Below are 16,296 nucleotides of genomic sequence, written 5' to 3' on the forward strand. Positions count from 1 at the left end.
TTAATATTTGCAAAACATCGCTTTGGTTAACTCCTACAATTTCAGCTATTTTCAGGCATTTTAAGGCCAAAACAATGGTCAAATTTCTTCTGAAACCCAAGAGACCACAAATCGAAATATACAAGAATTTGTAATAATATTGGGTCTGAACGATAAACATTGTTTACCATATCCATTTTAACAAAAAAATGTTTATTACAGATTATCAAAGCTATGTGTAAAAAAAGATTCTTTAAATTCCTTTCCGTAAATTTTTAAACGATATATACAATAATTTTGGCCATGTGTGTATACTAAGTGACTTCTATAATGAATGGTCTAATTTTCAATAGAGTTTGAAAATATGTTAGCATTAAGTAGTTTACAACTCAAAGAGTTTCGGACTTTCATGGTCTTTATTTATCTTGCTTACACAACGTTTCTGTCAGAAGTATCACTGACCGTTATCAAGTGTGAACTACGGTCAAATGTGATAACGGTCAGACCGAAAAAAAAAACATACGTTAAAATTACTGATTCCTACAAATCATCCACTTAATCCCTTTAGCACCGTTTATTCACACAAAGATAACAAATAGTCATAAATAACCGACTATATATTTTTTTCATCAAAAACTAAGAGTATCGTTTTCTATTTTACACAAAGGACCAATTCAATTGCAATATGTGTGACACAACCGTCTCCATTACTCGGGGAAATGTGACCATACCAGCATTAGGTACACAGGTGTATATTTCACAGGGCACGACTGCTTGTGATTCGCAATAAATCATGACAATTGATTATCGATTACTCGGACAATATACCGCAGAATGAATGCATAAAATAAGTGCATTTTTACAGACGTAATATACAGGGTGAGTTTCCTACGATGTTCTCTATGGGTATCTCGGAAACTACTGTAGATAGTGAGTCTTAATTAAATAAATGGTTAAATGGGGAAAGAATTGCAGTTTTGTGGGGTCATAAATATGCGCCTTTCAGATAGATTTTTAGATATTTCGAATAAAACAAGTTTTGGCTATTTTAAAAATTATCCCTATTTCCGCATAGCCAACAATAGACAACAGTGGGCCCAACTACAAAGAGAGTATGTAAATTAAGTAAATGCCTTTATTGTCAAAAAAAAAACAATTTGTAGACAAAGGTAAACTAAACAAACAAAGTAAACAAACAAAATAAACAAACAAACAAACAAACAAACAAACAAAGGAGAATACAAAACATTCTATAAATAACATTGTCGGTCTTATTGTTTAAAATAAACATTTATAAACGTTTACAATGTCAAAGAATAAAAAAAAAATATAATAATATTCAACAATATTTAGTTTATAATAAATATCAATGACCTGTAAAAAATTATTTTGTCATTGGTAAATATAGCAATAGCTAACATTAGACCAGTGTATACAAGATCAAATTCGATTATCAAAATATAAGTCACATACGGCGTAGAAAGCCTTGTCTAGTAAATAGCGTTCGAAAGTTCGCTTTGCTAAATGAAGAAAATTATGTTATGGATTTGATTTCAAATGGCAGGTGATTGTGCATTTTTTTCGAGTTGTATAATATTGAACTTTTAACTAACTCTGAGCGTGAGGTAGGTAGTTAAAGATCTTGCTCCGCGTTCCTGAGTGGATAAGTGTGAGATAGCATTTCTTGAGAAGCTGATACATATATTATTATTATATTATTAGATACGTATTAGGCAAACGGATTCAAATATAAATAAGCAAGGAAGAGTTAATATTTTTAATTTTCTAAAAAAGTCCTGGCAATGAGTTCTGCTGTTTACTACCAGTGAATATCGAACAGCTCTCTTCTGGATTTTGAAAATGCGGCCAAATTGAGTCGCACAACACTTACCCCAGAATGGAAGGGCATACCTGAGGTGCGACTCAAAAAGTGCATAATAAACAGTTCTAGCCACTGACAAGTTAAGATCCTTAGAAACAAATCTTAATGCAAAACAGGCCGAGCTTAATTTTTTCGACAAAGCGTCGATATGCATGTCCCATTTCAGAGAATTGTCTACAACAAGCCCTAAGAATTTTACATATTTTACGACATCAATGGTGGTGTTGTTAAGTACAAAAGGCTGCAGCGAGTTTTTATACAACAAAGCTTTAGTTTTAGAAATGTTGAGACTCTGTAGGTTCGAATCGCACCAAGATTTAATGGTGATTAAGTCATTTGATATAATCCTATGAAGAGCCGTGACGTCCTTGTTGCTCCAAGTGAAGCTAGTGTCGTCCGCAAAAAGAAATATTTTACCACTTATGTTTATGTTAGCAATGCCGTTAATAAAAAGAAGAAACAAAATAGGGCCTAGTACTGAGCCTTGTGGTACTCCACATTCTATTGGCTTGCTAGAAGACAACGTCGTATTCACCCTCACAAGTTGACTTCTGTTGCTCAGATACGACCTAAACCATTCGAGAGATGTTCCCCTGAACCCATAGTGCTGCAGTTTAATAATTAATTAATAACGCCTTAGAAAAATCACAGAAACTTTTTGCTGTAGAATGATGGTTATTTAGGCTGGAGTAAACTTTATTAAGGAGGAGAAACATAGCGTAATTTGTGGACTTGTTGCTTAGAAATCCAAATTGATGTTCAGTAAGTATTTTGTACTTAAACAGAAAAGATACCAGCCTTCTTTTAACCCACCTTTCTATGATCTTAGATAGCGTTGGAAAGAGTGCAATTGGGCGATAGTTAGAAGCTTCATCTTTGTCTCCTCCTTTGTGCAGAGGAATGATTATTGCCGTCTTAAGACATTATGGAAAAATACCATTTTGGAATGACATGTTTATTAAAGTAGTTAGGTGATTCAGAGTGCTTTCTGGCAGATTCGAAAATATTTTTAAAGTTAGGTGAGGGAGGCTACACCATAATTGGAAACGGTTGAATAATTTGAGAATAACTATATATATGATACTATGATAACTATAATATTGTCAAAAAACGCACTTTATTTTGCTGTTGGCTGTAAGTAACTAGCCGGGTCAGCTTGTTGATCATAGATCATATATCTGATACACTACGCTATAAAAAATATAGATAATAAACAATCTGTTATTCAGCAGCTGCATTTGCCTACACTTTTAAAGTAGAGTTTATTAATATTTAATAATAAAAGTCATTAAATTTTAACCAGATTACATTTTAAAATAAAACGCCATACACCGTGTTCATACGAACGCAGTACCTCATGCAACAAATGGGCAAATTACTTGAAGCAATGGCGTATAAAATATTACCACGGGAAAATGTTCGATAGATTTGATTACGGAGATAAGGAAAATTGTTTCCTTTCTGCGATAGAAAAGGCGCGGCTTTCCCATATAATTTCGTTATAGTTTCCTATTGAAAAGAGTCGGAAAATCGATGTTTAGTTTTGATTAAGGTTCGATAAAGTCGAGTGAAAGAACGCTAAGTCCTGATGGGAAATTACTGATAGGGCGGGAAATTGTCTGGAAGGAATATGGAAATATGAAAATTATGTCACGTTTCTTCAGGTAGTTAAAAAAGGAGAACTAGTACGTCTTTGTGCGCTTTATAATATAAAAGATAATTTCATTTGCATTTAATAACTTTTTTACTCGAATTACTTTATTAGAGATCATACCGAATAAACGTTTAGTCACGTGATTAAGATTGACCGGCACAGCGTTGCCCACTTTTACATTTTTTCTTTTAATCAAAATATTTCAGGAAACAAAAATAAACTAATTGTAAATATATAAACAGTTAATACACACATGGCCAAAATTATTGAATATATCGTTTAAAAATACGGAAAGTGATTTAAAGAATCTTTTTTTATACATAGCTTTGATAATCTGTAATAAACATATTTTTGTTAAAATGGATATGGTAATAGCTATTTATGTAACTAGTACCTAAAATGATGTTTTTTAGGACGAATCATTACTGTTTGCGGACGAGGCGTTAGCCGAGTCCGAAATAGTAGATGAGTCCTAAAAAACATAATTTAGGTACGTGTTACATACACTATTTTTTGTCATACGCTTTTTACAGTTTTTTAGAACGCATATTTGCAAATTTTCCATATTTGAAATTATAATGTTTGAAAAAGTTGGCTTATAAATTCATATCTTAGTAACGAGTTTGTTTATTTCATCGCATTTTGACATGTCATTCGAAATTTGTCACAAAATCACACAAATTCATCAACAATTTTAAAATGTTCCAAAATCCCGAACATATTGCTAATAAGGCCAAAGAAATCGTGTTGGATTTACTTCCTGTGAAGTCTCGTGCCATTTACCAGAAAGAATATGATGTTTTTAATGAATGGAAAGACAAAAATGGCGTATTCGTTGTAAATGAAGATGTATTGCTAAATTATTTCCACGAAAAGTAAGTACCTAGGTACCTATTTAAAAGAGGCTTTTAAATTAAAATATTCTTAAATTACAGTCACAAACATTCAAACCATCGTCAATTTGGTCGAAATATTCCATGCTGAGAGCAGTGTTAAGTGTTAAAGAAGATATTTATATTGACAAATTTCCAAAACTTATTGCTTTTTGAAGAGGAATTCGGTTGGTTACGAGCCTAAAAAGTCTAAGGTTTTGTCCATAAAAGAGATCGGTGATTTTTTGGCCACGGCTAGTGATGAAACTTATTTACTTACTAAGGTAAGTTTGCGATAATGATTTTTAAAATATATAGATGGTTTCTTATTCCATTGTATTTGATTTTTAGGTAGCTCTTGTCATTGGCCTTTGTGGAGCATGTAGAAGAGAAGAATTGTACTCTCTACGAGTGCAAGACATCATAGAAAAAGACAACAGCTGCCTTTTAGTTACCCTTGCGGATACAAAAACTAATATCAAAAGAGTGTTTCCGGTGGTGAACGAAGGGAACGTTGTCAATCCAGTTGAGTTGTATAGAAAATATGCTTGTCTTAGGCCAAAAAATGTACCACATGATTATGTCTTCATCTCTTATCGTAAAGGAAAATGCACCGTGCAACGAGTCGGCATTCATTCATTTGGGAAGATGCCATCGATTGTAGCAGCATTTTTAAAGTTGTCGAACCCAAACGAATATACAGGTCATTGTTTCCGACGTAGTTCTGCTACTCTTGCTGCAGATGCAGATGTGGATTTTACATCGCTGAAACGCCTAGGAGGTTGGAGGTAAAAATTTTAATATTTTCCGATCTTGTTCTAAACAACAATAATTATTTAGGTCGTCCACAGTGGCCGAAGGTTACATAGAAGAATCTATTGAGAAAAAGAAGAAAGTTTGCAAACTGCTAATGGGGGAAAAGAAAATCGCGACCACTTCCACGGATGTATTACCAAGTACATCATCGTTCGCATTTACTCCACCTCATCAGAAAGTAAATTTACCTGCCAATGGAGGAGTCGTTTCGATTGCAGATGCAAGTTTTCAAAATGCACAAAATTGTTCATTTCATTTTTATTTTTCCAAATAACTTAGCTTTTGATATTGTTAGTATTTAATAATTTAAAAATCAAATACAATGGAATAAGAAACCATCTATATATTTTAAAAATCATTATCGCAAACTTACCTTAGTAAGTAAATAAGTTTCATCACTAGCCGTGGCCAAAAAATCACCGATCTCTTTTATGGACAAAACCTTAGACTTTTTAGGCTCGTAACCAACCGAATTCCTCTTCAAAAAAGCAAAAGTTTTGGAAATTTGTCAATATAAATATCTTCTTTAACACTTAACACTGCTCTCAGCATGGAATATTTCGACCAAATTGACGATGGTTTGAATGTTTGTGACTGTAATTTAAGAATATTTTAATTTAAAAGCCTCTTTTAAATAGGTACCTAGGTACTTACTTTAAACAAATAACTTAGCTTTTGATATTGTTAGTATTTAATAATTTAATTATAAATATATGTATAATTTTATGTGATTTTGTGACAAATTTCGAATGACAAAATAAAACAACCAAATAACGAATTTAGACATTTTAGTCCATAAAGGTTGCCATGACGACCTTTACGGCCTAGGCCGAAAAAGAAACATTTTACGGACTGAAATGAGTCCGTAAAATAGCTGTTTTTGGGAGCGTATGACAAAAACAATGTTTATCGTTCAGACCCAATATTATTACAAATTCCTGCACATTTCAATTTGTGGTCTCTTGGGTATCAGAAGAAATTTGACCATTGTTTTGGCCTTAAAATACCTAGAAACATTATTTTACAGTTTTATAGAGTCAGAATAGTAACACTGTCTCAACAGGACTACTAACTGGCAAGTTGCAATAGCTCAAATTGTAGGAGTTAACCAGAGCGATGTTTCGCGAATATTAAAAAAATCAGGGAGACAAACAAGGTTACAGACAGGCCTGGAAGAGGTAGAAAGAGAGTTACTACTGCTGAGCAAGACCGTCGAATATTTCTAATTGCACGACGCAATCCCCTGCTTTCAAGTACTGCTATTAAAAATGAGTTAGCTCGTGTTGAAGGAGTAAATATTTCAAGAAAGACTATGGTCTTTCCTCCGTGCATTATACCTGCCCATACCATAATGCTTCCCCCTTGAAACGGGACACGGGGTTGAGCTGCATTCAAGCGTGCTCGTCTTTCAGATGCTCTCCAGACCAAAGTTCGTCGCGAGTCTGACACTAGGCCTATTCTTGTTTCATCACTAAACATGACGAAATTCCAATTAGGTCCATTTCCTCTCATCTCCTCAGTCCATTGTAGTCGCGTAATTTTGTGCTGCAAATTAAGCTTCGGAAAAGGTAGAGGACTCCTTAAATGTAATCCTCTATCATGGAGTCTTCTTGCTATTGGAAGACGAGCACGCTTGAATGCAGCTCAACCCCGTGTCCTGTTTGAAGGGGGAAGCATTATGGTATGGGCAGGTATAATGCACGGAGCTCGAACTCCCCTTGTTTTTATTGATGGCACAATGACAGGTGCCTCATCCGTTTTAGAGACGTTTTTGGGCCGTTACATGGACAGTAATGTTCCTCCCCATCGCACTTTAGCGGTTCACGAATTTTGTGAGGAAGAGAATATAAGAAAACTGTGGTGGCCACCGATGTCTGCAGATAGGAATGTGATCGAGCATGCTTGGGACATGCTAAAACGCCATATAGCCAAAAGGAATGATCCCCTCCGTACCCTAAATGAATTGAAATTTGCTGCGCGTGAAACATGGGAAGCCATTCCTCAACATCTTCTGGACAACTTAATTATATTCGACAACTTAATTGAGAGCATGCCACGCCGTCTCACAGCTTGCATTGAGGCTGGAGGAGGCTTTCTCTTGTGAGTTTTCTTAGGATAATTAGGGTACGCACTGACATGTAATTTTTAGTCCGCTGACTATTTAGTTGCAAAAGTGAAAACAATTCATTCTTATGGAGCCGATCGGGCCAATATTTGATTACATTGCGTAGCCTTAGGCTATGCCCTGACAGGCAATTTTTAATCGGCCGCCTATTTAGTTGCATATTTGTAACCAACCAATATATCCTTATGGAGTCGTGCTCACATGTAATCAAATAGTCGGGCGAGCGACTTTATAAGTATGCAATATTTTCACTTTTACAGCTAAATAGCCGGCCGACTAAAAATTACAGGTCATCGCGTAGGCTTATTGTATCGAATTTCCCTTCACAGTATCCATATTATTTAAAATCGTAAGTCCGGGAATTCAAAGTGTCTTGTTTCTCTAATTAATATTTTTTTAGAAAATATGCGATAATTGTTTTGAGTAGTTTATTAACATCAAAACTCATCTTCGTAACAGCCCTTAGGAGACGTAAAGGGCCATTACTACCGATTTTCCGTTCAAAATATTCTAATAAAGTTGCGATGAGTTTTTTGCGGATATTAAGCTATCTTATACACTAAAAGAGGTTCTAAAAAGATCATGTTCGACTGCAAGGTCTGCTAGTAAAAATTCATTTAAACCAAAACTCGTAATACAAAACTAAAGTTGCAAAACGCATGACAATGTCAGGAAATATATAAATAAATGTGGCATGTTGACATTTTTTATAGCAGAGCTACCACCTGAATCCTCAGCGGGAAATTTAAATTCCAGTGCCGGATATGTCCATTGTTGGCAACAATGAATTTAAAAATTGGGCCCTCGATTACGTAACTAAAAGTTTAATTAATATCAAATATACTTTACATGCGATAATTTTTAGTGTGTGCCAAAACCACCAAAAATGTGTTGAAGAATATTGGAAAATGGAATTAAAATATTCCAAATATTAGATACTTTTATGTCTTTTAAATAGCTTTTTTAATTAAAGAATATGAAAGTTAACCTCCCTAACCACTAGAGGGATGACTCAGAAAAGAGATGCATTTATAGTTATTAATGATACAAGTTCGATAATAAAACGCGTGTAACGTTAAGTTAGTTACACAAGTTTCATTAAAAAGTTCGTATCGAACGTGTATCATTCAAAATTTAATCTACGACGCGACACGAGGGACGATCCAAAGAGATTTGATTTAATTTAAAATATCAGAGATATCCTCATAAAAATTAAAATTCAAAATTAGCAGGTGCCCATATTAATCGACGCCGTGGTAATCGTGCTTGTTTATTGTTTCCATTTTGACTTTGACAACTCAATTATTGATGTTCAATTTTGTGTTAAACGTTCAGTTTTAGCAAAAAGCAAAAAATAATATTAATATGGGTGATTCTGATTCTGAAAGTGTCTCTTCGGATATTGAAGGCATTGCGCAAAACGTTGTCGATTCCCTACTTCCCGAAAAATCAAGACAAACGTACGAGCCAGCCTATGTAAAACTTGAAGATTGGTGTAAAGGGAAAGGAATCAAGAATAGTAGGTACCTTTTTTTGCTTGTTTCTTATTTTAGAATTTGCGGTGTTATTATGAATTCATAATAGCATTAGTGATATTATGAAAGCCATAATGACATCCAAATGACAATGTTAAATGTGTCATAATGACATTGCCGTAGATTAATAACTATAATACTTCTCGCCTTCTTTCATAATAATAATAGGGTGGTGACAATCTCGATGCTCAACATTGGTATCTCAGAAACTATGAGAGATACGAATTCGGTTAAATGAGACAAAAGTTGCGTAATTAGAAGTTTGACAAACACCTCTTAAGAAAACCCCGGTATCTTGATTAGTTTCGGATTTATGTAAAAAAAATGAAAATAATACGTCTATTTTAAATGACAATATCTTCAGAACTATTGTATCTATTGCATCGTAAGTTGGTAGCTTTACATTTTTGACTTCGGTCAGATACACCGAACAATTAATTAACAATAACAGACAATTTGACTCGAAATACCATGTGTGTGATACCAAATTATTCGTAAAAAATGGTTTTTCCAAATATGCTAACGAGCCTCCCTTGTTCGTTTGGAAAAATTGAGATATGATTAAAAATACGATTTGGGCATCTTATAAGTACGGGCCAGGACAAGACACGAAAATCATTAGATTATCAAATCTATTTTTCCAAGGCTCTTTGATTAAAAACTAGTGTTTTTAACACAGCCATGGCACTCTAGATTGAAATTTAAAATACAATTTTTTTAAAGCGAGAATGTCAAAAGTTGACATATGATATGTCATTCGATTCAGAGTGTCATTTTCTATCAAATAATGCAAAAACAAACCGAGGGTGTCATTTAAAAATCAAAAGTTGTAGTCATTTCCGGTGAAACAGGAAGTGACCAAAAACAATTGAATACGTCAATTATTCCTATTTTATGTCATATACTTACATACTAAATCTCGTTTTTTTATCTAAAAAAAATTAAAAAGTTATAGCGGTGAGCCACTTTTGAAACGCACCCGGTATAAAATGACAGCAATCTTCATTTCATGCCACCGCTGACACCGTTTTTTTTTCGATTATATGGTAGTTAATCAGTACAATAATTAATTTTAATATATTACTACGTTCACTAAGATCTAAAATAGTAATTTTAGTGTAACAAAAATGTTAATTGCTACAGTAATACGTTGTATATTCAGTTTACGGTTGGATGCTATCTACCAACACCATATAAATATAACAAACACGTTCTATGGTTGCATCTCTATAGTATGTTCTATCTTCTAGTTGCTGGTAGCGTTAAAAAACAAGATGGCAATATTTTAAAAGTCTTAATGATATTAAGTTGTATAAGTGATTCTTATATAGGGAAAATTATAAAAAAAAACATAAATATCACAATTTTAAATTTAAATGTGTAATACAATTTCTTGTATTGACCTGTATTGAACTCTACTATATAATTTTTGTGCGCCCAGATTTAACAAAAATAACTTGCTGACATATAAAGTGTCAATTGGATTTCCAAGGCAGACTTGATCTTAGGCGAATTAAAAAAAAATAGTGAATTTACACAATAATGAATAAAAATTAGATACCACCGAATAGATTATCTTTTGTTCTACCTAATACTATAAAACATTCAAAATGGGGGCCATAAGAAAACAAAAACTTGACTGTTGTGCGAAATCTAGAAGGCTTAAAAATTTTCTGAAAACGGCATTTAATTTGCCGAAGTCAAAAATATAAAGCTACCAACTTACGTTGCAATAGATACAATAGTTCTGAAGATATTGTAATTTAATTTAAACGTATTATTTTAATTTTTTGACATAAATCCGAAACTAATCAAGATACAGGGGTTTTAAATTCTTGATAGGTGTGTGTCAAACTTCTAATTACGCAAGTTTTGTCCCATTTAATCGAATTGGTATCTCTCGTAGTTTCTGAAATGCCAATGCTGAGCATCGAAATTATCACCACCCTGTATCCCCTCATTATACTTCATTTGTTATTATACTTTACTTTGTTTACTGTATAATTTATCCTCATATTCTACAGTTTTATGAAGACTAATTTTGTGTACTTCGCACCAGAGCCACGGGTAAGAAAATATGTTAATTCGCCCACATACTCGCTCGTATGAAGTATATTATGGGGCCTAGGGGGAGTGGACCCGATCTGGGGCTTACAGCTCCTCCGAGAGGTCTCCTAGCTAGAGGCGCAAAATGTCATTTTATCATTTTAACGTCTGGAATATGCTTGCCAGTTTAGTTCTAATGCTTTTATCGGCACTTTAATGACACTAATCAGCGTTGATGTAAGACGCTTTGATATAATTTGTTAGTTTTAGACGGTTTAAAGTAGAAAAGCATGTTACATTACACCTTTTCTAAGTGCTTGTTTTATATTATCATTAGATGTATTTTTTAGCTTCACAGGGTTATTTTTCTTTTTACAGTTTCAAACTATGTCGGTTAAAATAGAATATAATTGGCAAAACTTACACCGTTCAATAAAAAGAAAAAAAAACAGTGTTTTAATTTAATCGACACAATGTAGTATTAATAGGAATATAGTTATTTTTCTATACAGTATAATAAAAATATTAAAAAAAATTGTATGTGCACTATGTGCGCATATTTGAAGTGAAACTTCTTCTTACTTCCTGTCTGTCCATCTGTCTGTCTGAGGACTCCACTCGGGTACCTCTATCCACGTGCCGTCTTTTTTTATATAAGTCCTTTTCGTCTGTGAAATCACTTAACTCAATATAATTCTGAAGTCAAGACACTCAGAATTCAATTTAAATACCTATTTTTTAAATGTTAATTTTAATTTTATTGTATTACCCATTACCGATGTTTTTTATTATCTATATTAATTTATTGTAGATACAGATTAGAATAAAATATTATATAAACAACTATAATAAACAATAAAAAAAGAAACGCATCAAGGGAATAAAAACATCAACAACTTAAATAAAATTAAATTTTGTGGTACTTTGTACACAGTGACAGGTTGTCCCATTTTTGTGTGTTTTACAGGGTTTGGTTACTTTTTTATGAAACTAAAGATGGTAAACACATATTTGATGCCGCTGTTAAAAATTTACGATAAATATATATGAAAAAAAGACTTAAATCTTTTCTAAAAATACTTAAATCTCGTAAAAGAATTAAAGCTTTTAAAAGATATAAGTCTTTTGTAAATTATTGACTTATGTCATTAAAAAAAGATTTAAATCTTTTTTAATGACTTAAATTTTTTTCTATTTCAGAATAAAGACTTAAATCACAAGTCATTTTGAAAATGGCTTAAACTTTAAGTCTTTTTGAAATATGACTTAAAATCGAATGATTTAAGCCATTAAAATGATTTAAGTCAAGAAAAGACTTAAGTTTTCTGTGAGCTTTCAGCTCTGCTGCTAGCCAGTCCCAATTATGCCGAAATCAAACCACATTTTTCTTCAATATCAAATCCTTAGTCTCACACTGATGAAGATGTAAACAAAATGTCGTATCCAATTTTGCAGGGTGGGACTGTGTACACCTTCGCTCACATAGTCTACCCATCAAATTTGGTCGCGATAGGACGACATTAAAATTTGGCGTTTCTCACGTCAAAACTAACTGTCACACGTGTAGTAAACGGTCAAGTTAGCCTTGGTCCAATCTATCGACATACATAATTTCATTTAAATCGGACGATTTTTTTGATTTGATTTATTGATGATGGTGTTTCGTAGAGCACGAAACTTCGTCTAAATATCATGAAAATTGGACTCGAAGAACCACATCTACGTTACAAGTTTCAGCCCCCTAACTCCCATAGTGTGTCATGGCATTCAATTTTTACTCCCATCGCGGGTAAAAAAGTACTTTCAAAAATCACTTAAAAAATCTAATACCTATTGACATTTTTAACCAAACAGCATTTTCCCTATCATGACATCAAAGTTCAAAAAAATGGATAAAAAAAATATTAAAAATATGTTTTCTACAAATGTCAAAAAATGACAAGCTTCGCGAATTGATAGCAATGTGCGAAGTGACACTTTTTTTCATTTTCCTACGTTACCATGACACGGTGCGCGAAGTAATGCGCGAAATGCCTATTTCGCACACTGCATGTAAATTATATGGGATTTTGGAATTCTGATTTTTGGAAAATGAAGAACTAAATCATAACTATTTATTTATTTCGAAATATTCAAGAATAAACAAATATCAAATATCAAACTTAACACTGATGCATATTCTAGTTATTATTTACAATATTAACATTAATAGTACAACCAGTACACGAACCAGTATTTAATCAAACTAGATAGTTCTAGATCTAAACTAGATAGTTCTGATTTTGCTTGAGATATGGGGGTTTTGGGACTTGAGACAATATCCAATTTTGATGTACTTGATCCCGGTATTTGACACTCTAAAATTTTATTTGATATTTGAATTTTGTTGTTGGTAAATATAATAATAATTTTTAGGGATATCCCGATTTTAATGTTTGTAGAAAAAATATTGTTTGCAACTCGTGCGCGAACTACTTTGGTGATCTCTACTAATTTTTCAACTCGGCTACACCTCGTTAAAAAATTCAAGTATCGATCACCAAAGTCGCACTTCGCGCACTAGGTACAAAAATAACTATTATCGTAGTAAAACAAATAATAAGAAACAAACATAAAGGAAAAAATAGCAGGGAAACAAAAGGAAAATTATACTGGATGTTCATATATACCTATAATACGGGAAGAATACTTTTTTGTTTTAGGTCTCTCACAAATTTATATCCAAATAATTAAAACAACGTCGGGTTAGTTACACAACTTATAAGTCAAAAACGGTTGGACCAATTTTAATAATCTCTGGTTAATTGGATTCGTATCCGCTACGCATAACAGAATAACTATTACAATATAGGAAAGGGTCATGAAAAATAAATAAACAGAACATACATTTTTAAGTAAATTAGGTTTGCAACAACGCCATTTTCCGCAATTGACAGCTGAGAACGCTTATTTCTTCTTCTTAGCACGCCGTCTCCCTTCGGAGGTTGGCGATCCAATTGGCAATTGTGACTCGGGAGATGGCATCCCTGAAAATTTGGACTGATGTTCGATCAAGCCATCGACGCAGGTCTTTAAGCTAGGAGTTCTGTCTTCTTCCGACTGACCTCTTTCCTTCGATTTTCCCCTCAATTATAAGACGTAGCATTTCGTATTTATCTCATCTCATGATATGCCCGATATATTGGATTTTTCTTTCCTTGATAGTTGTAAGGAGTTCTTTGCCCTTCTGCATAGCTCTGAGTACTTCAGTGTTGGTTTTTCTATTCACCCAGGATATTCGTAGTATTCTCCTGTAGAAATACATCTCAAAAGCCTCGATGCGGGCTTCTATGAGCGGACTGAGAGTCCAGCTCTCCCAGCCATAGAGGAGAATTGGGAATATATAACATCGAAGCATTCGCAGTCGGAGTTGTAGGTCGAGGTCCCGCCTGATGAAAAGGTTCCTCATACTGAAAAAAGCACTCCTAGCTTGTTCAATCCGTGACAGGATCTCCTTTTTCGGATCACACCCTTCATTTACAAGTGCACCCAGATATCTAAAGGATGACACTTGTTCAATCATGTTATTGTTTATTTGAAGAGTGGCTTGTATTGGTGTGAAAAGCGCATTTCGCACAATTTTCCATTTTTCCTCCACTTCGCTGACTGGTGCTCCCAGTTCGATGTTAGTGTGTAATCTCCTCTCTAGCGTATGACTAGTGATTGTTTTTTTAGGGGTTCTTTGAGTTGTTTGATATCTATGCGTTTCGGTGTCTTAGTTGGTCTCGCATGTATGAAGCGCCTCACCTTCATCCATCACCGGGTTGTGATCGCTGTTTACGTCAGCACCGGGATACGTTTTAACTGACTTTACCGCCTTTTTGTGCTCCTTGTTTATCAGTATGAAATCAATTTGATTCCTAATTAGATTCTCATCACAGTCCGCCGGCGACCTCCAAGTGTAGAGACGACGAGGAGGCTGCTTGAAAAATGTATTAACGATAGCAAGTTGTTGTGTGCAAAACTGAACCAGGCGATCTCCTCTCAAGTTCCGGATGCCTAGCCCAAAGCCTCCAACCACATCACCTTCTGCTCCTACACCCACTTTAGCATTGAAATCACCTATGATAATGGTTAGTTCCCCCTTCTTTGTGAGTTTCATGATGTCTTCCAGTTCATTGTAGAACTGTTCCACTATATCATCCTGCTTTTCACTTGTTGGTGCGTATACCTGAACAATGTTCATTATTCGACGTGAGGTTTTAATTTTAAGAACCATCAGGCGATCCGAAATGGGAAAGAAATCGACGACCGATCTCTCAATACCTGAAGAGACCAGAACTCCGACACCGTTGTAATGGTTCGGGTTGTCATTTCCTGAGTAATAGAGGGTTCCGTGTTCTATTCTTATAGTGCCGGAACCGGGCCATCGGACTTCACTTAGGCCCAAGATCTTTATTTGCAATCGGTGCATCTCCGCATCCAGGTTGGCAAGTTTACCAGCCGCGTAAAGACTTCGCACATTCCATGTGGCAACCCTGGTAATTCTGTCAAATATCTGAAGTTTTGCATACGGGGGGATTCTTCGCACCCTCTCTCCATTTAAGGAGTGCCCCGGACTGAGGGCCCTTTCTGAGTTTGTATCTGCCATATTGAATTTTTTGGAAAAGTTAGTGCAGTAGGACTTCCGTTTCCTTTTTGCACCGTAGTGCAGAAGCCGTTTAAACTGTACCAGTCACGCCTTCTACGTTCGTAGATATGCCGTAAATGAAGATTATTTTTCAATCGCCACATCTAGGATACTAGGGGAACTGCTGCTTTCCACCAGGCTCAAATTGACAGCTGAGGACGCTTATAGCTTATTTGTAATAATTGATGTCCACTAGCCCAGTCAAATTAGAGAAATCGGTGGAAAAAAATTCCTACAGTTTTGAAAATGGTTTTCATTGATTCCTCTAGACTTGAGCTGATATGTGTCAAAAGTCCCCGAAGATAGACGATGAGCTCGAGGAGCGGGGAGGAGTTAAATGTCAATTTTTTTTCACATTGTAGCTTATATCTGAGTAAATATGACACCTACGAAAAAATACCATATATAAAAAATTGAAACTCAGAAAATTCTCTACAAAATTTGTTGAATGCATTTTTTTCATAGCTCTAACCTTTTAAGCGTTACAGGGTTGACAAAATAACGCTATTTCTCATATTGTATTTTCGCATTTAAAATCCAATTGGTCTAAATTTAACCTTTCATATTAATAACGGTAATATGTTATCTAATGGGTCCTAATGTTATCTTTCAAGTCTTCATTGCATTGTGACTTTTTGTCTTCCGTTGGAGAGCACTAGTGCACACAGGACTGAACAATAACTGCAAGTTAAAGATTAATGCTTGCCTGCTTTACAGT

General features: G+C 34.4%; 1 protein-coding gene across 1 annotated transcript; it reads right to left on the reverse strand.

Annotated features, from left to right (window-relative positions):
- Nucleotides 1-14,663: 14,663 nt before the first annotated feature.
- LOC115881197 (craniofacial development protein 2-like) lies at nucleotides 14,664-15,539 on the reverse strand. The gene has a single exon (XM_030898606.1). It carries the CDS (start codon nucleotides 15,537-15,539, stop codon nucleotides 14,664-14,666), a length of 876 nt encoding a protein of 291 aa, XP_030754466.1.
- Nucleotides 15,540-16,296: the final 757 nt, after the last annotated feature.

This window comes from Sitophilus oryzae, unplaced genomic scaffold, assembly GCF_002938485.1.
Source record: "Sitophilus oryzae breed Bouriz unplaced genomic scaffold, Soryzae_2.0 scaffold_1701_pilon_pilon, whole genome shotgun sequence".
Taxonomy (NCBI): Eukaryota; Metazoa; Arthropoda; class Insecta; order Coleoptera; family Curculionidae; genus Sitophilus; species Sitophilus oryzae.

Excerpts from the sequence above, each read along its gene's own strand:
- LOC115881197 (XM_030898606.1), bottom strand. The coding sequence starts at position 15,539 with ATGGCAGATACAAACTCAGAAAGGGCCCTCAGTCCGGGGCACTCCTTA.